This window comes from Urocitellus parryii, chromosome 1, assembly GCF_045843805.1.
Source record: "Urocitellus parryii isolate mUroPar1 chromosome 1, mUroPar1.hap1, whole genome shotgun sequence".
NCBI classification, from domain to species: Eukaryota; Metazoa; Chordata; class Mammalia; order Rodentia; family Sciuridae; genus Urocitellus; species Urocitellus parryii.
Genome location: NC_135531.1, coordinates 277,974,809 through 278,000,214, shown reverse-complemented (window position 1 = coordinate 278,000,214; position 25,406 = coordinate 277,974,809). Strand labels below are relative to the sequence as shown.

Genomic DNA, 25,406 nt, shown 5'->3' with positions numbered 1-25,406 from the left:
AGGCATCCACCACTGCACCCAGCTAAGTGATGACTCTTAAATAAAAATCATCTTAGTGTACTATTTAGTTTTAAACTAAGGAATTAAAACAACAAAAATACCTTAATCTGCTTTTGAATTTTAAAGTAGCAACTATAAAACCCTGATCAATAGATCTTAACCATTGGGATTATAGTCCTTTTAAAAATCTAATTAAACTGTGGATCTTCTCCCTAGAGAAAACGTATACACTTAAACTTTTTCTAATTCATGTGTTCAGAGCTCAGGTAAAATATGATTATGAAGGAGCAAGGGAAAAGGCCAGGAATTGGGCAGAAAATAGGAGCAGATGGAGAGAGATAATAAACAGTTACAACACGTTCATCAAGTAGGATTTTAGAATGGCAGCTCTGAAAACAAAAGTAGCTTGTGAAACTTTTGTGAGCATAAATGAGTGATATCAATCACCCTTAGTCCCATAAAATAAATGAGATTCCTCAAGATATATTATTGAACCCATTGTTAATGACTGTATGTGAGTTAAGGACCTGTTTCTCCTAAAGCTTACAGGTGTATTTTTCATACTTTAAGTAACATTATCCTTTCACATAACTGCTTTTTAAAAACTTTGTGAATTTTTCTTTTAACAGTCGGCCAAATTGCGCAAGTTGCCTCCTTTTCTTACTGTCTCATTACTAAGATTTAATTTTGATTTTGTGAAGTGTGAACGCTACAAGGAAACTAGCAGTTACACGTTTCCTCTCCGGATCAATCTCAAGCCTTTTTGTGAGCAGGTTTGAATTATTTTATTTTAAAATTCTTTCTTTTCCCCTTCTATACTTGAATCTTTTATTGACCTGATGGAAGTTTATTGCAGAATTCCTGAACCTTAGCCCTGTTAACATTTTGAATTTAGTCATTCTTAGATGTGGAGGACTGTGCTGTACATTGTGGGATGTCCACCAGCATTCCTGGCCTCTTTGGACTGGGATGTGGCTCAGTGGTAGAGCAGTTGCTTAGCAGGCCCAAGGTCCTAGCTTTGATCCCCAGCACCACAAAAAAAAAAAAAAAAAAAAAAAAAAAAAAAAAAAAAAATCACCTGGCCTACTAAATAGATGACAGTAGCATCCCCACTCCTCTCCCACTTTGGCAATGAGAATGTCTTCAAATGTGGTCAAAAGTCGATATGTCCTGGAGATGGGGTTGCAAAATTGCCCTGGGCTGAGAACTTCTGATTTGTTTACAGTCCTTTTGAATCTAAAGTGTACAAGTTCTCTGTTCTCTATTAAACTCTTCTTGAAAAATCTTTGAGATGAAATTTTTAAAACAAAATTTAAAATGATCCTGCTTTTAGAAAAATTACCATTAATTGGTACTTTGCTATTTGGATTTAGTTTATTTTAGATGTGATAATGAATTACATGTCTATAAAGTGAACAGACAAATGGAATTTTTCTAGTCTAGAATTTGTAATCCTTAAGACACAGGAAAGAAAACGTGTTGAAAGCAAGCTAATTATAAAAACAAACTACTTTATGAGCCACTTATAGTTTTTATATCATTATTATACATGCTAAAATCAGAATGATGAGACTGGTATATTTCTTATTATAAATCATTCTTATTTTATTAGGAACAGAATATTTATTAGCTAGGTATTCAATATCTGTGAAAAAAAAAGTAATCCTTTTGGTAACATTCTTTAATTCAAACTCTTCATAGGTGGACCTAATTGCTCAGCTTTTTGTTTTTTTTTTGTTTTTTTTAATGTTTGAATTTTCAGAGATTCTAGTATTCTGTGGACGCTTAGCCTATTACTGGCATACTCAAAATCATTGATTTTCCCAGGGTTAGTTAATATATTCACTACTCTTTTTATAAAAAGTATTTCATCATGTGATTTAACGTACTTCAATATAACAGATCTGAAATAAGTAACTGACCACTTATCTAGGACATCCACATCAATTTTGCTTTTGAATTTCTATTAGTGTAGAAACACCTTGCATCTTTGTGTATCTCTCTCCTGTCTTTTGCCTAAATCAGACATTTTCAATTACTGTCCACTCAAAAACTATAATATTTTAATCAAATACATTCCTCTGGTAACTAGCATCCCTCAGCAGACACCCATGTATGCATTTACATCACAAGTTACACTGGTCTAGTTTAGATGGCACAATCAGAAGGGAGCTTATGTCAAGTGCTTCAGACCCCTGGAAAGTGAAAACTAAGGCTTTCTTGTTCTTCTGCATCAGAAATTTAAAGTGTCTCTTAATCTACTGTAGTTGTTTCCATTTGTTTTGTTTTTAATTGCCAGTGTAGAAGTTTATCTCTTGGGTTACATGTAAATATAAAGTGCATTAATTAATTAATTATAGAAAAGTTTGATCATAGAATTAATAAAGCAGGAAAGAACTTCTTCATTCTACATATTGCCTCTAAACAAGAACAAGTATTGTTCACAATTGCTAAATTCCTATTCTGTTCAGATGACTGAAATGTCTGGAGGGTTAATAGTTGATCTGACTCTGACTCTGTGGGCCAGCCTGGTTGGAACATGGGACAGTTTCATCAAGTATAGAACATGTGTGTTTCACATCATGATAGATATGTACAAAGATGGTTTTCTCTTGCTAAAAACCTCTAGCTTACATGATCTCAGCCCACACTAACAGCTTTTTCAGATACATGTGTTCACGTTTAAGTGAGAGGCAAAAATAGATGAATGTAGTGTGTTTAGCAGTTGAGCAATGAATTTAAAATGTTTTAATTTTTAATTTAAAGCCAGTCTTTTAAATTTATCTTACCTTTAAATGACAGTGGTATTCACTGTAATTTCTAATTAATTTCAATACTTGGAATTCTTTTTCCATTCTACTTACATATATTTTAGCATCTTATGTTAAACTATCCATGTTTATTTTCCTTTTTTCCTTTAGAGTGAATTAGATGATTTAGAATATATATATGACCTCTTCTCAGTCATTATACACAAAGGTGGCTGCTACGGAGGACATTATCATGTATATATTAAAGATGTTGATCATCTGGGAAACTGGCAATTTAAAGTAAGTGTACAAAATCATTTAGAAATATCTTTCGATGTCTTGGTTTTTCAGTTCCTTTTACAATATTTTGTTGATCTTTTGCCATTTATTGTATACTCACCCTGTAGAAAACTTTGATAGGCATTAAGTTAATTCAGATATGTTTTAAATTTTTATTTCTAAATAATTTTACATGTACAGAAAATACCACAGTAGTACAAATACTTCCTGTGCACTCTTTACCTAGATTCTCTAGTTGTTAACATATTGCCACATGTTTTAGTTAGCTATTTCATCACTGTGACTGAAAGACCTGACAAGAACAGTTAGAGGAGGAAAAGTTTATTTGGGGGCTCACAGTTTCAGAGGTCTCAGTCCATAGATGGCCAACTCCATTGTTCTGGGCCTGAGGCAAGGTAGAACATCATGGCAGAATGGCATGGAGGGAGAAAGCAGCTTAGAATATGGTACCAGGAAGCAGAGAGAGAGAGAGACTCTTCTCAACAGGCACAGAACATAAGCCCCAAAGCACACCTCTGGTGACCCAATTTCTCCAGCTCTACCCTATCTGCCCACAGTTACCATCCAGTTGATCCATATCAGTGTATTAATGCACAATGATTAAGTCAAGGCTCTCATAACCCAGTCATTTGTCTCTAACCTTTCTTTCATTGTCTCACAATGGGAAATACCTCATATCTAAACCAATAACCCCACATTTGTGCATGTGCACACACAGACATGTATACATTATTAACATCATCATCAGTGTTGAACCAAGTAAATGGAAGACATTAGACTCCTTTACCTCTAAATACTAGCTGTTTATCCACCAAAAACAAAGATATTCTCTTACATAGGCATAGTTAAAAACCAAGAACTTTTAATACTGGTATATTACTATTGCTATTGTCTAGTGTATAATTATATTCAGGTTCTACCAGTTGTCTAATCCATATCTTATGAAAATGTTTTTCCCACTCTACTGTCAAATCCAAGATCATGTGTTAGATTTAGTTATCTTTTTTTTTTTTTTAAGGTCTCTTTTACTCTAAAACCATCTCTCAGCTTTACAGTTCCTCTGTTATGACAAACTGTGGAATTTTTCCAGCAAATAAAATGAGCATTGATTTAGATAACACACAGTATGGATTTTGCATCCCGCAGATTGTAAGTGAAAATGTACAAGGCTTTCACAGTAGGATTTAAAGCCAGGGCAAATTTTATCCTATTTAATGTAATATGGCTGCAATGTCATGTCTTCTGTGGTTGCTCTTTAAAACAGCACTCATTGACCATCACTTAATGACATTTGAAACACTGGTCCTTCCTCAGGACCATAAAACAAAACAAAAAATGTAAGTCCTTCTAGATGGCTCTCTGTGAACGGTATAAGAATTTTTCCCCAAAACATTACCCATTACCACCTATTGAATAATCGCTTTTCTCCACCAACTTACTGTGTCAGTTCCATTAGATCTATTGTTCATTAATGCAGGAGTCTTATTTTTTAGATCTCTATTCTGTTCTATTCATCCTCCTCCTGGGCAAATACACACTTAATTGCCATAGGTTAATTTTAAATCATGCCATCTGGTGGGACAGGTCTCCCTACATGCTGCTCTTCAGGATTGTCTTACCTATATTGTTTATGCTTCTGTGTGTCTTCCTAGAATCACCTTCCCATATTTTCACATATGCACATGCCCCTACATGCGTGCATACACAGGGGTTTTGAGTCTTCATATATGAACAAGATATATCTCTTTAAAGCTCCTTTGGTGTCTTTTTAAAAGTTTCATAATTTTCTCAGTGAATTATAGAGGGTCTGGGAAAGTGCTCACTAGAGTCTACTATGACATTAGAATACATTTCACATCAACCCTATGCTCTTCACCAGTTTCTAAAATGAAGCTAAGTCAATCACATTCTTCCATTTCTTTGACCTTACTGCAGTATCCAGTTCTGGATTCAGAAAGCTGTGCAGACATTGCTGTCAAATGCTATGCCACTTTTGCCAAGACACCACCATTTTGGGCACCTTCCTGATCAGATAAAATGAAGCACCTCTTATCCTTGGTGATTATTAGAGGAAATTTTTCCCTTCATTCAGTACTAAGGTCAAGGCAGTCCAGTTTATTGCCCTTTATTGTGGAATAATTTTTTTTCCATATCATGCTTCTAGTGAAGGTGTATGTAGCCCTTTAGATTTCCAACTTTTTGCTGCAGTCTATCATTGTGGTATGTGAAATCTATATACAGTCATCCCTCAGTGTCTTTGGGGAATTGGTTCCAGAACTCCCCATACCAAAAATCCATGGGTGCTTAAGTCCCTTGTTTTTCAGTTTTCTATTCCATTCTATTCTTTCTCCTGGAAAAAATGGCAATAATATTTGCATATTACCTATACACACATGCCTATATATATGTATACTTAATCTCCAGGCTATTTATAATATATAATGTAAAATACCTAGCAAATAGTCACTACCCTGTATTGTTTTGGGACTAATAAAAAGAAAAAAGTCTCTACATGTTCAGTACAAACATTCTTTTTTTCTAATATTTTAATGTACAGTTGGTTGAGTTCACAGGTATAGATCCCATAGATACTGAGCATCTGCTGTATTTGTTGTCTCCAATTCCAGTTCCTGGTATATAGGTCTTTAGAATTTCTTGATGGAAGTTATTTTATTCATGATAAGCCCCTTTCCACCTTACGGTGTTCATGCTAAAAAGTCCACTCTTAGATGCCTTAAGATGGGGCCTGGTTGCCATATGAGATGCAGAATCCATACTGTGTTTTATCTGAATCAATGCTCATTTTACTTGCTGGAAAAATTCCATAGTTTATCATAACAGAGGAATTATAAAACTAAGAGATGGTTTTAGGCTAAAAGAGACCTAACACATGATCTTGGATTTGACACTAGAGTGGGGAAAACATTTTCATAAAAGACATAGATAGGACAATGGTAGAATTTGAATATAATCATACATTAGACAATAGTAGGATGCCAGTGTTCAAAGTTCTTGGTTTTGATCTATGCCTTAAGATGGGGCCAGATTGCCCACTGATGAGAGGGGTGGAATTTACATCCCATCTCCTGACCTTGGGGAGTGGAAAGAGACAAGAGGATTGAGTTCACCAATGGCCAGTGATTTAATCAGCACTGCCTCCACAGTGAGCTTCAGTGCTTGAGTAGGGCTGGGGTTTTGGCTCAGTGATAAAGTGCTCGCCTAGTACATGTGAGGCCCGGGGTTTAATCCTTAGTACCACATAAGAATAAGTAAAGATATTGTGTCCAACTACAACTAAAAAATAAATAAATAACCCTTGAGTAATGAGGTTTGGGGAGTTTCCATGGTGGTGACACATCTGTGTACCGGGAATGTGGCCCCCTGGACTCTGTGGGGACAGGCTTCTCTACTCGCCACCTTTCTGGACCTCACCCTACAACTGCTTCATCTAGATGCTCATTGGAATCCTTTATAATAAACTGTAACATAGGTTCCTGATATCTGTGAATTGCTCCACTAAATTATGAACCTGGAATAAGGGTTGTGTTTACCCTAGAATTTGCAACTGATCAGGTGGAAGTGTGAATAACCTGAAAACCCCATTTATGGTTAGGGTACCAAGTGGGAGTCAGTCTTATAGGATTAAGGCTCAACCTGTATAATCTGTTTGGGTACAGATAGTTAATGCCAGAATTGAACAGAATTGTGGGACATTTGGTGTCAGGATTTAGAAAATTGGTACTTTTTTGAAAAAAAACTCTGTGCTTTGGGTAAGCCTTAGGTTTCCTCTCCCAAACCCTGCACTATTTGAGCATCAGAGTGGAAGCTCAGTATCAACAAGGTTGGTGTCTTAGTCCATTCAGGCTGCTACAACAGTACTTTTTATAAACAATAAAAATGTATTACTCACTGCTCTGGAACCTTCCTTAGAAAGTCCAACATAAAGGTGCCAGCAAATATTTTATATCTGCAGGATTTACCTACCACTTTATAGATGGTACCTTCCTTTTTTGTTTTGTTTTGTTGGTATTGAGGATTAAACCCAGGAGTGCTTAACCACTCAATCATATCCCCTACCCTTTTTATTTTTTTAATTTAATTTTGAGACAGGGTCTCACTAAATTGCTTAGAGCCTCTCTAAGTTGCTGAGGCTGGCTTTGAATTTAAAGTCCTCCTAGCTCAGCCTCTAAGTTGCTGGGATTCCAGGAATGAGCCACCACAACTGTGCCCAGCTATAGATGGTGCCTTCTTGCTATGTCCTCAAACAGCAGAAGTGGCATACAGGCTCCCTTGAATCTCTTTTATAAAAGCGCTAATCCCATCATGAGGGCCCACCCTTATGACTTAATTGTTTCCTGAAGATGCCATCTCTTGATACTATTGCATTAGGGTTAGGTTTCAACATATACGTTTAGGAAACAAAAACATTCAGAGTGCAGCAGTTGGGATGCTAGAAGCCTTCATTCTGTATTTCCTACCTGGATTTCCATTTCACTTCTCAACCTCAGAGGGTATTCCTAATGTGTAAGTTTAAAAATATGTTTTGTTATGTTTTGCTTTTACTTTAGCATTTTTAGTAATTTTGCAGCTAGATGGTTAGATCTGGTACCACATTCTTCTGTTATTTCTTGATTTTTTTTCCTTGTGTTAATTTTTAAAGTCTCCTTGTATTTATAGTTTTAAGCCAATTTAAAATACTTTTGCAAGCTCTTACATATGAGAAAAGAGTCAATAAAAATTGCTCACCAGGGGAATTTTGACACATTCCCCAATGCCATTATCAAATGGGATATAAACTTTTTGAATATCAATCAGGAAATGAAAAGAAGTGTTTAAATTGAGCCCACAAAAATGGATTGGAGTTTTTAGGTCAATATGAGTGAGTGAGAACATGGCAGATGAAACCAGAAAATATTTGGAACTGAGTGATGATGATGATGATAGTTCAACATACCAAATTACCACATGACTCAGCCAAAGCAGTGTTTGGCTAGAAGACATTGGTGCCAGTGTATACCAGATTCTAATCTTTACCCAGTTTGTAAGATAAAGCCAGAGCTATCAAGTAATTTGCTCAGAATTGTTCAACAAAACCTGTATTTCGAAACCAGGTTGGCCTGACCCAATGCATATTGCAGATTATTGTTTTCTACCATCATTTCTCCAGTGGCATAGACACTCCTATTTTATTAATTCCTCTAAGAGATTTGTGATAGAAAATCTTATTGCTTTCCTTCCTAGCAGGAAGAAAGTAAGCCAGATATGAATTTGAAAACTCTTCAAAATGAAGAGGAGGTTGATGATCCATTGGTGATACTACAAGCAGTAATATTACAGGTAGGTTGTGTCTGTTTGTGTATTTGTGCTTATATAGCTATCATAAGTGGGTGGGCTTATTTATATGACATCAGTCACATTATTTAGGGACAACTCTAAAAAGGAAAATGGACTCAATTTAACTTAACCACCCCATTAAATGCCTTTAATCACCCCTTTAAATGCCCTAACTTCAAATACAATCACATCATTAAGTATTGCAGGCTAAGGATTTAACCTATGAATTTGGGGGAGACACAGTTCAACCTATAATGGTCACATCTTGTCCCCTTCCAGAACTTGTATACTTTGAAATATTCAGATAAGATGTTAATAATATTTTTTACTTAAATATTTCTTCTAAAAATCATATATAATATCAGGAATTTATCAAACATCAGGATACCCTTTGGATATAGTTAAAATGCAGCATATAGTAGGAATACCATCTATAATAGTGGTGAGTCCTGCAGATACAAAATTTGCTGGAACCTTCAAATACAGATAGACTTTTAAAAAATAAGATTTTCTGAACCTAGGTTTAAGCTACTTTTCCAAAAAAAAATTATAATGAATAATTACGATTTATTTTATTTCATTTCATTTCTTTTCTTTGCAGTACAGGAGCTCAAATCCAGGGATATTTTACCACTGAGCTATATCTCCAGGCCTTTTATTTTTTGTTGTTGAGACAGTGTCACTAAGTTGCCCAGGCTGGCCTCCAACTTAATATTCTCATGCCTCAGCCTCCTCAGTAGCCAGTATTATAGGTATATGCTATCATATTATGGCAATAATAATGATTAATCCACTTACGTGTTTTTGTTCTAGGCACGTGTAATTACATAAAATCCTGTTGATCTCTCAGAATTTGTGTTACAATTATTTCTCATCAGACTTGTTTAAATGACTTTGTGTTTATTTCATAAGGAGGAGAATAATCTAATATCTGTTGATCAACTGGGCCAGAAACTGTTGAAAAAAATGGGAATATCTTGGAACAAGAAGTACAGAAAACATCATGGGCCACTGAGAAAGGTAATACATGGCGTCAACATAGGAAATCCTAGTCCCAGGATATTTTGTTATGTTCCTAACAATTTTAATTTCTAAGATATTTTAAGTAGATAAAAATAAAATCAGCATTTTTGTTCAAAAATAGCTATAATTCAGCTATTATTTATAAAGTATCAGTTATTAAGTTATTTATCAACAAGCAAAAAAAAAAAAAAAACAACAAGGAAGTCGCCCTTATCACAGTAGCAAAAAAAAATTATCCCAAAGCTCTAACTTCTAGAAACTTGCTTATCTCATTTCCTAGGCTAAAGACTCATTGCAGAAACTGATATTACCAGAAACAAAAGATAAAAACTTGACTGAAAATAACCAAACAAAGCAACAGAACATTTAATGAACATTTAGAAACTGTTTTGTGTAAAAGCAAAGCACTTAACTGACTGCAATAATTGTTTAAGAGCATCTTTTAATTAGACCACCAAAAATCGATTTTCTGTTACCTGTATTATTTTGGAAAATTGTGTTGTTTAGAGAATTTGCCTTTTTATGTATGGTGTCAAATTCATTGACATAAAGTTATTCAAAATTGGCATCCCAGGATTATGCTTTTGCCATCTGTAGAACCTGAAGTTATTTCAAAACCCTTTTTCATTTCTCATATTAATTAGTGTTTTCTTTTCTTGCTAGGGTTTGTCAAGTTTATTTATTTTTTTTTAAATATTTATTTATTTTTTTTTAAGTTATTGGCGGACACAACATCTTTGTTGGTATGTGGTGCTGAGGATCGAACCCGGGCCGCACGCGTGCCAGGCGAGCATGCTACCGCTTGAGCCACATCCCCAGCCCCTGTCAAGTTTATTTTTAAAAAATCAACAACCAGGGCTGGGGTTGTAGCTCAGTGGTGAAACACTTGCCTAGTGTGTGGGGGGGCACTGGCTTCAATCCTCAGCACCACATAAAAATAAATAAATAAAATAAAGATATAATGTCTGTCTACAACTAAGAAGAATATTTTTTAAAAAATCAGCAGCCTTTGATACAATAGGATATAATTGTATTGATTTTCTCTACTGCTTATCTGTTTCTATTTCATTGATTTTAGTCCTTAATGAAGTTTTTTTTTTTTTTTTTTTAACTTCCGTTTCATTTCATTTCTTTGTAGTACAGGAGATCAAACCCAGGGGTACTTAACCACTGAGCCACATCCCCAGCCCTTTTTAAAATTTTCTTTATTTTGAGACAGGGTCTCACTGAGTTAATTAGAGTCTCACTAAATTGCTAAGGCTAGTCTCAAACTTGTGATCCTACTTCTTTATCTCAACAGATCTGTCTGGATCAGTAGTTTCAGATAGTGGTGCACTGTGCAATTGCCATTGTTTTGTGCTTTGTTTAGGTAGCTTTTAAATATTTCAAAAGTTTTTGTTCTACCTAATCCATTTCATTTAAGTACTTTTTTAAAAACAGCATTAATTAGAATGCTTTTTAGATTGTAGCATGGCAGCTTTCTCCCTTGATATAACTATTAAACAGTTTCACAGAATTCTCTTCATTTTTGCTAAATGGCTTCTTATACCAAAATGGATGTTTTCCCCTTCGTGGACTGGGCCAAAAATAAAGATGAAGTTAAAAAAAAAAATTTAAACCACAGAAAGGAAGAAAACATTTTTTAAGGTCTAATATAAAATTTTTTTAATTAATCCAGCTTTTTTTTTTTTTTTTGTCTGATTCTGCATAGTTCTTACAGCTGCATTCTCAGATGTTCCTTCTAAGTTCAGATGGAAGCACAGTTAGTCTACTGAAGAAAGATCCTGTCCAGTCTGACTTCCAAAGTACTGATCAACAGAGTTTCCACTCGCTGGCTTTAGAAGCCCCAGGATTAAGTGATAGCACTGCCTGTTCCCACTGGTTTGATATAAATGACTCTAAAGTTCAACCAATCCAGGAGAAAGATATCGAACAGCAATTTCAGGGCAAAGAAAGCGCCTACATGTTGTTTTATCGGAAATCCCAGTTGCAGAGACCCCCTGAAGGTATGGAAAGAAAAGTTTTCCTGTTTAATAATTTTAGAAGGTAAACATGGAATACTGTTGAGTTTTTGCTCTTTTAATAGAAGGCTTACTCTGGAAACAAAAAGTAATATATTATGCAAAATAAAATCTAAAAATGTATCTTTTTTATAAAGATTATATATTTCTATTTAAATTTATCCTCATAATAATATGAGGTCACAGTTATAAGATGTTTGAAATTGGATTTCCTTGGGTCACATGATCTTTTCCCATGTTGGCAGTCTGAGTGTGATCACACTAGGTTCAGACGCAACTGCCACTCGGCAGCCTTTGTGTTAGCCTTGGTCTTATTTTCTCATCTCCCCTTAATTTTCCCATTTATTTTTGCTTTTGCCTCAAAGTAGGAAATCTTTTTTAGATTGAAACATAGCTATGATTAGAGATGAAGAGAATGTTCTCAATGAGAATAGTGATCATTTTTTATAAAAAATAAGAGTAAAGCAGTTACAAATTTGCATTAGAATCAAAGGAAATTATCTTTCTAGATCTGAAACAATTATATGACTGCTGTTAACCAAAACTGCTTTGTATTTTTCTGAGAGAAAAAAGGCATGGTAATGGTTCTGATAGAAATACTGTGGATCAGAATTCATGATTATAGAAACAGAAAGGGAATGTCTTTGGATGGACATTATTAGTCTCTTACCAGATTGACAGTGAGTGTGAGCATACTTGGACTTTGTACCAAACAACAGCTTCTGGGTAGCTGAGAAATTGAATAAAGGTCCGATCAAAGTCTTGATGGACTTTGGGGAATAAAGAGACAGAACTTCACAAAACAATTCTAAAATTTACTTAGAGAAATAAAAATTGAAGAAGGGACTACTGGGGCTGTTTGTAGTATAAGTAAAAACATGTCTATAAAACTGTTTAGCAATGAAGACAGAGCAATGCTAATGCTAAAATCACTGAAACCTCAGTGAGCCCAGGAATCAATCTCGGCATGTCAGAGGCTTTAATCCAAGGGAAGAAACTCCTTGGATAAATGGGAAAGTGAATTACTTAATAAATACTACTGGGAAGTTGTTTTTTTGCTAGGGAATTAACTAAGACATTTTCCTCTATTCTACCAATCACTCAAATGAGATGATAGCTCCTTTATATAAAATGGAATCTTAAAATATGAAAACTTGGGCTGAGGATATGGCTCAAGGGTAGCGCGATTGTGGGGCATTCGCAGGGCGCTGGGTTTGATCCTCAGCACCACAAAAAAAATAAAATAAAATAAAGATGTTGTGTCCACCGAAAACTAAAAAATAAATATTAAAAAAACTCTCTCTCTCTCTCTTTAAAAAAATATGTAAATTTATTTGATTTTAAGATAGAAAGGACCTTTCTAAACTAAAAGACTAAGAAAAAGTGACAGAAACTTCAAATGACAAGATAATAGAAAACAGGAAAATACATGACAGATTTATTTTCCCTATCTGTAAAGTGCTCTTCCGTGTATTCTATGATGCTCCATAGTAAATTGAGAAAAGTTTATTAAAAATCAATGTACAAAAGAAGAAATTCTTATTCTTTTTTTTTTTTTTTGAGAGAGAGAGAGAGGGGGACAGAGAGAGAGAGAGAGAATTTTAACATTTATTTATTTTTTCTTAGTTCTCGGCGGACACAACATCTTCGTTTTGTATGTGGTGCTGAGGATCGAACCCGGGTCGCATGCACGCTAGGGGAGCGCGCTACCGCTTGAGCCACATCCCCAGCCCAGAAAATTCTTATTCTTCAAAAATATTTCCAACCCAGCCCATAATCAGAAAAACTTAAAATAGGAAGGAGATGCTTCTAGTTTCCTACCATGTCACACATTTTTGTGAATCTGGTTCCCAGCAGCCGACACTTCCTCTGCAGCTGCTATGTATGTAAACGGATACAAACAATCAAATGTGTATATTTTTAAAAGCCTTAGGGCTGGGGTATAGCTCAGTGACAGAGCGCTTGCCTTGATTGTGTGCGGCACTGAGTTCTATCCTCAGCACCACATAAAAAAAAAAAATAAAGGCATGCTGTCCATCTACAACTGTATTAAAAAAAAAATTAAGAGCCTTAAAACTACCTCATCCTTTAAACCAGTAACTCTCACAAGTTTGACATGAAGTCATCAGAGCTGTGTATGAATATTATGTTCAAAGATGTTTGCTGCCTTATTGTTTTACAGCAGGGACTAGTTGAAAAACTACCGAAATGTCTAATAGATTAATTATGCTACTTACATAGAATAGGCTACTATGCAATTATTTATTTAAGGCTGTGGAAAAATACAATTTATGAAATCAGAAAGCAAGTTACAAATACATCAGCTATAATCCCAGTTATTTTTTTAAAAATACATGTGTTGTGCATGTTTGTGTGGTGTGCATACATGTGTGTTTTAGGAATGAGATTACATATAATACTTTAAAAAATAATTTCCAGAATTTTTACAATAACCAATTATTACATGTGTAATTGGGATGAAAATAGTGGGTTTTTTTTTTTTTTTTTAAGTTAAAGAGGGGTGAAGGAGTAGAATCCTTCTAGTTTGGCTCAAAAGCCAGCTGCCTTTCATTTGTTCTCCTTCCCTTCTTAGGTTGGAAAGCCAAGGTCTGGGAAAGTCAGCATCTACACAGCTGAGGGCAGCACTTTCTCTGCCCCCGCAGCTCCCTAAGTTCTCACATTGCCTTTCCAACACCCAGATTTTACTTATTCAGCACAATTAATGATAGGTTTTGTTCACAGCTCTAGCTAACCCAAGATACAGGGTCCCCTGTCACCTGCTGAAAGAAATGGATGCAGCCAACATTGAACTGAAAGTGAAAAGGTAATTTAAGTTGCTTTTAGAGTTTGAGTAATTTTTCTGGAGAATGCAGATCTAATTTAGGCCTTATTCATTCAGTAATGAAAATTTAAAAGAGTACTTAACTAGTTAAAAAACACCTGTTTGGCTGTTGAATTTTTATAGTGGAGGTATCATTTGTTTTGGACTGACCCTTATCTGTAAAACTGAACATAAAATGGCTATTGCCAAGTAGGGACCAAAGCCTAAGAAGACTTGGGAAATAGGCCAGCACACAGTTGGGCAAAGTGAATTACACCTTGTCCTGGCCAGGTTATCCCTTGGGTATAAAGAAAGCTTGTCCTTAAAACATTTTTAAGTAGCTGTGGAGAACTGAACATAAAGTGACAGGAGATCAGAGATGGGAATATTTTCCAAAGGAAGGAAATGTTAGGTTTAGTATCAGTCTTGGACAAAAACCCATAATGGATTCTTGAAGCTATGGCTTATAAGAATTTGACATGTCAGCATTCTCTTAGGGCTTGAATCCTGAAGAACTGGGTCTTATTTGCTCACTGACAGGGCCGTAGGTATCAGGTAAGGAAATGGAAGTTTACACATTTCCTTGTGAATTCATGGGGCCAATTATGTAGTGGGAAGGTGTTCATCATTTTAATCATGGACTTGGATCTGGGAGAAAAAAAATAGCAGGAACATTGAATGATACACCAAAACCAAAGAAACTCTCAAAAGAAATGAAGAGGGCTGGGGTTGGGCTCAGCACTTACCTGGCATGTGTGAGGCACCGGGTTCACTCCCCGGAACCATATAAAAAAATAAACAAAACAAAGGTATTGTATCCATCTACAACTTTAAAAATATTAAAAATAAATAAATAAAATCTATCCAAACCTTAAAAAAAAAATGAAGACACTAAATAATATAAATGGAGTGCGAGTTGGGGATTTTTGTTTGGTTTGGTTTGGTTTGGTTGGTTGTTTTTGTGGTGCTGAGGATTGAGCCCAGGGGTACTTAACCACTGAGCTATGTCCCCAGCTTTAATTAGTTACCCAGGCTAGCCTTAAATTTGTAATCCTCCTGCCTCAGCCTCCTACATAGCTCAAGATGTTTGTGCCAGCAACTGCACGTATCTTATGCAAGAGCCCAAGGAGTCTAGTAAAGTTGGGATGAAGCAGAAGTCAGTTACATGAGCAAGTGTCTAGCATTTGTCTACAACTATAACATAATCTCAGGATTGGAAGGTTTCAGGTGTCAGCATTTGTTCAAAGAAATGTGATTAACAGTGCAGGGAAATAATTTTCCCTTGGAATTCCTGGGAATGTTGCTGATGATTGAAAATCCAATGTGTCATTAAAAAAAAGAAAGAAAATCTAAGATGTATCATTTTGGCAGGTAGAAGAAAAGGATGGTACTTAAGTAGAATGGAGAATTTACTTGTATTGTAAAGCAAATATTTTGGTTTGAGATAAAACACAGTGTCATTATAAAAGCATAGTGTTGATGTATTTTGTGTGCTTCTTTGAAGGGCAGAATGTGATTCTGCAAACAATGATTTTGAATTGCATCTTCACCTGGGCCCTCATTATCGGTTCTTCAATGGGGCTCTGCACCCAGTAACCTCTCAGGCAGAAAGTGTGTGGGATTTGACCTTTGACAAAAGAAAAACTTTAGGAGATCTCCGACAGTCAATATTTCAGGTAAATTAGCTTAATGGAGGTTTTTAAATCCATCTTGAGCTGGCTTCTACATTTCATCTTATTTAGGTTAACAGCTGTTTTTCAAAGCTGCTTAGGAAAATCCTACATCTTCAGTTCATAGAAAGGTGAACCAGCAGTTCTCCCCTATTCCTGTGCACTTCCCATCAGCAGCTTTTCAAATAGAGCATTGGACTGGCACCTTTTATTTGGGGGCCCAAAAAGTATATAGTTTCTTTTTGGGAGAAATAAATGAAAGAGGGAATGAGATGGTGAGCATATTGATTAAGACCAAGAACCACTAAACAAATAAGAGCAACTAATTTTGTTCCTTTGGGTATATAATAGCATTTATTAATAAGATTTTTTTTCTTTTGTGTGGTTCTGGGAATGGAATCCAGAGCTTTGTGCATGCTAGGCAGACACTCTTAACAGTAAACTGCACCCTCTAGCCCTAAGACTAGTATCTACTAATGAAGAAAAATATCTATTAGTCTCTAGTTAAAAATATCATCATAATCATTGTCTTAATTGTTTATCCATCTATGTTTTAATGATGGTGATAATGATAACAGCAACAGTAGTGCTCAATATTTTACTTACAATGCTTTCACATGAATTTTACAATTTGGTTCTTTAACCTTCTGAGGGCAAGCTAATTTCATTTTGAGGATGAAAGAAGTTGTAATTTACAGAAACCTATATTGCCATTGCTCAGCCTTGCAGGACGGTGGTGCGGTTCTGGTCTTCCCCTCTTCATCTCGTTCTTTTCCATGGTCATGATTCTTCACCCCACACTATTTCTTGACCAAGAAAAAAGGAAATAGAAAATGCAAGCTTTTTGGGTTTTGTCCCCAAAATAAATGAATTTGCAAAACAATGGTATCCCTCACAAATTATCAGCTTTCTTTTGATTTTTTTTTCTACTAAGAAAAGCAAACCAATTTTCTTTTTTAAATAGTTGATTTTTGTGTATGTATGTGTGTGGTGCTGAGGATTGGATCCAGGGGTACTTTACCTCAGCATTTTTTTTTTTTTTTTTTTTTTTTGAGATAGAGCTCACTTAAGTTGCGGGGCCTGACTATGGATTTGAACTTTCAATCCTGCCTCGGCCTCCTGAGCTGCTGGGATTGTAGGCATGTGCCCAGTCCTTTTTTGTTCTAATTAGTTATGTATAACAGTGGAATACACTTTAATACTTCATACATAAATGGAGTATGACTTCTCATTCTACATGCTGTAGAATCAAACCAGTCGTGTAGTGATACATACAATAAGATAATAATGTCCGATTCATTCTACTATCCTTCCTCCCCTTCATTCCCCTCTGCCTAATCCAAAGTAACCCTGTTCTTCCCTAGCCCCCACCTTATTGTGAATTAGATCTGTATATCAGAGAAAACATTTGGCCTTTGGTTTTGGGGGATTGGCTTATTTCGCTTGGCATGATATTCTCCAACTCCATTCATTTACTGGCAAATGCCATAATTTCATTCTTCTTTAAGGCTGAGTAATATTCCATTGTGTATATATATCACCTTTTCTTTATTTATTTATCTGTTGAAGGGCACCTAAGTTGGTTCCATAGTTTAGCTATTGTGAGTTGAGCTGTTATAAACATTGATGTGGCTGCATCACTACAATATGCTGATTTTTTTCCTTTGGGTATAAACTGAGGAGTTGGGTAGCTGAGGAATCTTCATACCACTTTCCATAGTGGTTGCACCAATTTACAGTTCCACCAGCAGTTGTATGAGTGTGCCTTTTTCCCCATATCTTGCCAACTTTTATTGTTGTTTATATTCTTGATAATTGCAATTCTGTCTGGAGTGAGATGAAATCTTAGAGTAGTTTTGATTTGCATTTTTCTAATTGCTAGAGTTTTGAACATTTTTTAATATATTTGTTGATTGAAATATTTTTTCTTCTCTGAAGTATCTGTTCTGTTCCTTAGCCCATTTATTGATTGATTATTTGGTTTGTGTGTGTGTGTGTGTGTGTGTGTGTGTGTGTGTGTGTGTGTATGAAGTTTTTTGAGTTTTTTATATATCCTGGAGATTAATGCTATGTCTGAGGTTCATTGGTAAAGATTTTCTCCCACTCTGTAGGCTCTCTCTTCACATTACTAATTGTTTCCTTTGCCGAGAAGCAGCTTTTTAGTTTGAATCCATCCCATTTATCAATTCGATTTTACTTCTTGCACTTTAGGAGTCTTTTTAAGGAAGCCAGATCCCAAGCCAGCATAGTTTTATTTTTATTTTGAGACAGGGTCTTACTAAGTTGCTGAGGCTGGCCCTGAACTTAGGATTTCCTGTCTCAGCCTCCCAATATCTGAGATCCCAGTTGTATACCACCAAGCTGGGCCTTCCTTTTTGTGCATCTAGAGAATAAGAATTAGCGGGCTGGGGATGTGGCTCAAGCGGTAGCGCGATCACCTGGCATGCGTGCGGCCTGGGTTCGATCCTCAACACCACATACAAACAAAGATGTTTTGTCCCCCAAAAACTAAAAAATTCTCTCTCTCTCTCTCTCTCTCTCTCTCTCTCTCTCTCTCTCTCTCTCTCTCTCTCTCTCTCTCTCCTCTCTCTCTCCCTCCCTCCCTCTCTCTCCCTCTCTAAAAAAAAAAAAAAAATAGTGTGGGCTGGAATCAGTGCCAATGATATAAAAAAGTGTGGCTCTCAGGGCAGAAATTTGTAAGCTGGCCTGCTGAGCGGTTTGCTTTCTGATAAAAATCATTTTCATGTAAATACAGTCATTCAGATGTGGAAGAGATCAAGAATGGAAGAGGTTAGCCATCTTTAGATTTGACTAATATAATGAGAATATTGTCTTATTTCCAAATTTTTGGTGTTGGGTAGGGATGGGATGTTCCTCTTCTTGCACAGTGTTGTTCTTATTAAATCTGAAAAGGTATTCATATGTTACTTTTCATTTTTCTCTTCCTCAGCTACTAGAATTTTGGGAAGGAGACATGGTTCTTAGTGTAGCAAAGCATGTACCAGCAGGACTTCACATTTATCAGACACTCGATGGTAAGATAATTATGAAAACACAACTAATTTTGTTTAAGTTGTAGATGGACACAATACCTTTTTTTATGTATTTTTTTTTTAATGTGGTGCTGAGCATTGAACCCAGTGTCTCTCACATGCCAGGCAAGCATGCTATCATTGAGCTTCAACCCCAGCCCCACAACAACTAATTTTATGTATTTATTTTTGTGGGATTCACCTGTGATTTCCTCTTTGCTAGTATTTCCCCCACCTACTACTTTTGTAACTACATAGCTACCATCACACTGTAAACTTTCAAAAATAAATAATCTAATTTATAATGTACCAAATTTATGTATGTGAAATCTTCCTAACAGAAGTAAGGCACCTTCCTTCCTTCCTTCCTGCTTCCTTTCTTTCTTTTTTTTTTTTTTTTTGTATTGCTGATGGACCTTTATTTTATTCATTTATATTGTGAGATTGGAACCCAGTGCCTCACATGTGCTAGGCAAGTGCTCCACCACTGAGCTACAACCACAGCAAGTAAGGCAAATTTCTTAAAAATGTTTTTTAAATGCCTTACTATTTTTACAATATTACCATGAACTTTTGCACAAAATGGTTTAAAATAATTTGAATCTTATTTATGTGGCTTGATTTTCCTCTACACAACTCTCAGCCTAAGATTTTATAGCAAAACAAAAGTGTTCCGAGAGTTTAAAAGTATTTATTTCCTTTAAATAACATAAACAATGATAACAACAGTAGTAATAGTAACATTTATTCATTTTGGACTTCTCACTATACCAAATCTTGTGATAATAGTTTCATGTTCATTTTTCTTTGATTTTCACGAACTTCTTTTACCCCCATTTCATAAATGAAAACACTGAAGCTGAGAGGCTTGAGGCACACATTTATAGCTGGTTGGTGGTAGAGCCAGGGCTGCTGCTGCCTGCACCTAACTCCTGTTCAGTTCCTATTGCAGCGCTGTGCACTGCCGCACAGTCGGGCTTTGTCCTGGCTAGTCCTGCCACCATGCTTGCAAAGTGATGTAACAGCATTTTAAAGTAAAAATAAAAATGATATTATGATAAAATATTTACATGTCCCAGCTCTTTCCTCAGCTAGATTGTTTCTGATGATCATGATTAATGGTATCACTACCCTTTCTAGGAGATGAACTGTCGCTGTGTGAAGTTGACATTGCTGATGGGGAAGACATCTTTGTATGGAATGGAATGGAGGTAAAAAAAAAAAAAAATCACTGAAAAAAAATGATAATTTTGGATTTTTAAAAGTCATTGTAATGAAATTTTATCCACTACATGTGAAGGCAATTAGACATTAGAAAACTCCTGAAATATCCCTACATTTTAGTCCAGTCAGTGGTAATTGCATATCAAAGAGAGACTTATTGAGACTTTCCTTGTGCCAGGCTGTGTGTCACATGCTGGATGCGGAGTTCAGTCAGCTTCTTTCAGGCACTCACAGCGTGAACAGCAACATAAGTGCTGTAGTAGGGCGGGCATAGCACCTGCTGGTATCAGAGGGCTTGGCCAGCTGTGTTGAGTTAGGGAAGGTGGCGCCTTGGAGGAGGAGAGTGAGCTTCCTGTCTCAGAAGACGCAACCTTGGGCCTTCTCCTCACACCCACTGATAACTCATTAACCTCCATCTCCTGTCCAGATTTCTCTCCTAAGAAAGAAAATAAGGATATGAGAAGCTCTTAAACAAAATTTTTAAGTTGTTCCTCTGATACTTAAAAAAAAAATTTTGAAAATTGAAAATTTTATTTCACTTGGGAAGAGATGAGGTTTGGGGTTTTGTTTATTACAAGAATAGTATATCATTACTAGTGATGATGTTAATTTGACAAATACGAACTATGCCAGGTTTTTCCATACTGTTGCAGGTTGGAGGAGTCCAGATTGAGACTGGGATTGACTGTGAGCCTCTGCTGTTAAACATTCTTCATCTGGAGTCAAGTGGTGAAGGCAAGAAGCGTGGGCGACTGATAGAATCGCCACATGTCTTTCCTGCTAATGCGGAAGTGGGTACTGTGTTCACAGCTGCGGCCATCCCAGCAGGCATCATCCTTGTGAACAGCGCCGGGTCTGCAGATGAAGAGAGCTGGACCACTGTGCCCGAGGAAGACATGAAGAAGACGTTCAGAGAGCAGGGGCTCAGAAACGGAAGCTCCATTCTAGTTCAGCCTCCTAATAGTGAGGATAGGAGGTAAAAGATGAAAAGGGAGAATTTTTCTAAGTTATTTTAATGATAGTATCATCCAATAGAACTCTAAAGCTTTTTTTTAATAATAAGAGTTAAATGTTTATTTCTAGACATATTCTAAATATTGTATATAGGGATGTCTTATGCAACTTAAAGGGGTAAAAATGTTGAAAAGTGATTTTCTGATAAATATGGTAACAAAAAAAATATAGATATTCCTGGGTTTATAGCCTATATGTGATCTAAATTTGTTGGCTATAAAGCAAAATCTTATTAAATGAATTCTGATTAGCATAAGTTATAAAAAATAAAGGCATATTCTCACAGAAAATTCCTGAAATTCTACATGAAAAAGGTATTAAGAGTATGGCTAAATTATGTTCAGATATTTTTTTTTAATATATTAATTGACAATCTGTATTTAATTTATTCATTTATATGTGGTGCTGAGAATCGAACCCAGTGCCTCACAAATGCTGAGCAGGCACTTTATCACTGAGCCCCAGCCCTATGTTTGCATATTTTGGTTTTTGTCTTATATTGTTTTTGTTATTTTGGTTTTTGGTGCTGCATCTAGAAGCCAGGGCCGCACCCATACGCTAGGCAAGCATTCAATCAACCACTAAGCTGCACTCCTAGCCCTGGATATTTTTTTCACAGAGACCTGTAAGGCAGTTCAGTTTTTTCTTATCATCTCTTTATGATACTGAAGAACCTCCTGGCTGCCCAGTTAGAGAAGTTAGCTGCAGAATCACCCCTGAAGCCCTGTGGTCATGTTTGCACTGTGCCACTTTTGTTACCCACATGTGGGCCAATACATTTCTATGGCCAGTTTGTCCTACAAGCATAGCCCTGTGGACTGAGTTTGTTTTATATGACATTTATCACTGATACTCTTTTGAACAGGTGTCTCAGACATGTGTTTCCCCGTCTTGTTTACAAAAAAGTTTATTATATAATCATTTATAAAGGTGATCTGCATTTACTAGGACTTAGAGCGTAAGGAAGGGAACACAGAGGAGACCTGAGGTAGCAGCCCCCATGCAGCATCAGTCACTATGGCCTCCAGTAGCTTTCCTTTTCTTCTGAACTCAACCCACTGTTTTGAAGGGTTTTTTATCTTTTTCAGAATAATGGTTGTTTTGTAGTTTTTTCCTGCTTTCTCCTCTTTCCAATGTTTGTAGATGTTTTGTAAATCTCATTTGATGGTTACCTAATAATAATCTTTGTGTGCCTGGCAAACAGCACACTTTGCCTCTCCGAGCCTGATAGGACAGCAAGATGCGGGGGGCAGGGGGTGAACACTTGGGAGCCAGCTGCCTGGGTTTCTTCCCAGTTTTTCTACTTATTGCCACAGTGACCTTGGACAAGTAGTTTCATCTCTCTCTCTCTGTTCCGTTTCTAATGTAAAACAGAGGTGATAATTAGAGCTTTTTAGTCATAAAGAACTAAGTCCTCAGAGCATTTGCACACAGGGCTAAATGTTTTTAGTTAACATCTTCAGCAGCAGCAGGAGCAACAACTGCATCCAATTTTCTAGTTTCAAGGTAATCTTCTAGGGAACATCTTGCACTTCAAACTTTGTTGTATTTAGGATTGCTAACTTGAGATGAAGTCCCAGGGTGGAATAATTGAAATAAAGGATAGAATTGTGTTTTAGGGTGCTGATAAAATGCCCAAAAAGGACTTCTGATGGCTCATTTTTTCTTATGGCTGAAGGAAGATTTGTTAGAACATAATATTCTGCTGCCAACTGCTAACATAATAAAAAAAACTCTTAAAAAATGAAAATACAAATATATAGTATATGCAATGCGTGTAGCACTCCTGTGATGTGGCTGATGTGACACTGTTGTGCAGTGACAGTTTGCTCACTTGTATTGGCTGCCCTGTTATATCTGAATCCCAGGGTATGGGCCTTGGCAGTATTTCAAAGGTCCCCTAGGGTTTTCAGTGCATAGGCAAGAGTGAACAACTGAATGCTCACTTTCCAACATTTCCCCTTGAAAACTGTGGCACAGAATATTTGCACAATTTTAAGTCAAAGAGTATTTGAAAGCTGTAAGATTATGGAATGAATGGACCGTTGCCTAACATTACCCTAAAAAGAGCTAACTTTTATAGAGACAACTCAGTAAAATATAATCATCTTTCACTAGTCTCTTTAAGGCATACATGCAGAGTTTTGGAAGTGTGCCTTAAAAAGGCATTAATTTTCTGATTCATAAAAGCGCCACAAAAAGACACATTTTTAATGTCTTTTTACCTTTACCTACAGTGTGTTGCCCAAAGAAGGGAAGTGGATGAATGGTATGAATGAGATCGACTGGATCCAGGTTAAAAATTTATGCCAGCTAGAATCTGAAGAAAAGCAAGTTAAAATATCAGCAACTGTTCACACAGTGAGTAGATCATCATTAAAATTTGACTGATAGTTTTTCAGTTAACAAAATTTTTATTTAGACAGCACTGTTTAAATTTCAGAACAGTTCTCTCAGTAGACTTCTAAATCTTAAGAAATCAATTTTTTCATATTTAACACTTAATTATTGCCTCCCTGTACTAGCCATGGGTCTATTCCAAGGAAATATGTCCCATTCTCCATCCCCCATCCATGCCCCCGCCCCCACCCCCCTTTTTTTCTTCCCAACTCCAGAGCCTAAAATTAGAATGTGGGACTTGCCTATTTAGTTAGTTCATGGAATCCTCTAGTTTTGATGAGTACAAAATGCGTTTTCAAGGGTCTTTTCTGTATTTTTTAAAATCAGGTAGATATGTGTGTAAATGTGTATATGTGTTTTGTTTTTGTGTTGTGAGTTTTGTTTTTATCTCAAATTGCTCTACCTTATACTCTGCTTTATGTAAAGCCAACTACTCTTAAAAGGAATTCCCTCCAGTTTTCCATTTGAAGAAGATGATACTGATTTCTTTAAACATTATCTTTTTATACTTATGTAGTCCCAGTATAGTTTTGTTTTTTGTTTTTTGATTTTTTGGGTTTTTTCCTGTAACAAGTTAAAAGAAACTTGTTAGAATGGTGTTTCCTTTTACATCAGTTTTATAATTTCTTAAGGTTCAGTGCTGATACAATAGAAGGGAGAGTACAAGACCAGGGTACTAACACTCAGCAGACTAGTTCCTGACCCTAAGTTGGAGACTTTGGTGAAGTCCTTTATTACTTCAGTCTGTTTCTTCTTGACCCCATATTAGATACTGGTGGAAGGTTAGAGGAGATGGTGTATAACATCAGTTTTACCACTAAATGTCCATCATTTTATGGCCTACAGGAAATTAGCCTAAACTAGGTATTGTGCATTTTTACGTCATTTATGCTTTTGGGCCCTGGAATGTGATGATTGCCTCCAGTTTTTTTTTGTTGTTGTTGTTTGTTGTTTTTGTTTTTGTTTTTGTTTTGGCTTTGATCAGAAAGGTGAGTGGCTTCCTGCTTTTCAGCTATAACTGTTTCTTTAGTCCTTTTTGTCCCAGTTAGCACCATTTTAGTAAAAATTACTAAGATCTATTCTGACTAAAAGGAACTAATTTTAAACATTTAAAATTTAAAAAAAAAAGATTTATTCTGACCTTTTGCTATTGATCTTGTAGAATTTCAGAGATGGGAAAAAGCTTTTTTCAAGTTGGAAAAATACGTGCCAGGTGGTTCATGTCTCAGCTGATGTAGGTGTGCACACGCTGCTGGTCTTCATTGTCATCTCTTCCTGTTCAACTTATACACAGTCATTAGTTTATTTCTCTATTTTAGGTGGTGTTTGATATTCGAATTAAAGCCATAAAGGAATTAAAATTAATGAAGGAACTAGGTAATCATTTACATTTGCTTTTGGTTTTTGGTTTAATTTATTTTGGATTTTTTGTTGAAAAATATATGGGAAAGTACAAAAATAATTTAGGAAAATCTCATGCACGTACCACCCAAAATGGACAAATGTTAACATTTTGTCATATGTTTGTTTTTGTTTGACACATTATAAAGTCCTTCGTGTTCTCCTTCTGAGACCTATTCTCCTTCCCTCCCCAGATACAACCAGTATTTTTGATTGGATGTGTATATAGACATTTATACATATTGTACCATATATTATAATTACATTGTGTGTATACATATATATAGACAGATTTGTCATACTGAATATAACATTCTGCAACCTTACTATTCACTCTGCATCATATTTAACAGCTTTATTGAGATATAATTTATATACAAAATATTCACTTTTCTCTTTTTCTTTTTTTTTTTGGT

The 25,406-nt window shown here is 35.9% G+C and overlaps 1 protein-coding gene across 1 annotated transcript in view; it reads left to right on the top strand.

Moving 5' to 3' along the window:
* The window catches only part of Usp40 (ubiquitin specific peptidase 40), a 63,391-nt gene that overhangs the window by 12,052 nt on the left and 25,933 nt on the right, over positions 1-25,406 (top strand). Inside the window, exons 7-18 of the mRNA XM_077791153.1 lie at positions 630-773; positions 2,922-3,050; positions 8,292-8,387; positions 9,297-9,404; positions 11,119-11,413; positions 14,171-14,252; positions 15,754-15,925; positions 18,870-18,954; positions 20,092-20,162; positions 20,829-21,151; positions 23,427-23,550; positions 24,909-24,966. Of these exons, the coding sequence (XP_077647279.1) occupies positions 630-773; positions 2,922-3,050; positions 8,292-8,387; positions 9,297-9,404; positions 11,119-11,413; positions 14,171-14,252; positions 15,754-15,925; positions 18,870-18,954; positions 20,092-20,162; positions 20,829-21,151; positions 23,427-23,550; positions 24,909-24,966 (1,687 nt within the window). The remainder of the gene's footprint in view (positions 1-629; positions 774-2,921; positions 3,051-8,291; positions 8,388-9,296; positions 9,405-11,118; positions 11,414-14,170; positions 14,253-15,753; positions 15,926-18,869; positions 18,955-20,091; positions 20,163-20,828; positions 21,152-23,426; positions 23,551-24,908; positions 24,967-25,406) is intronic.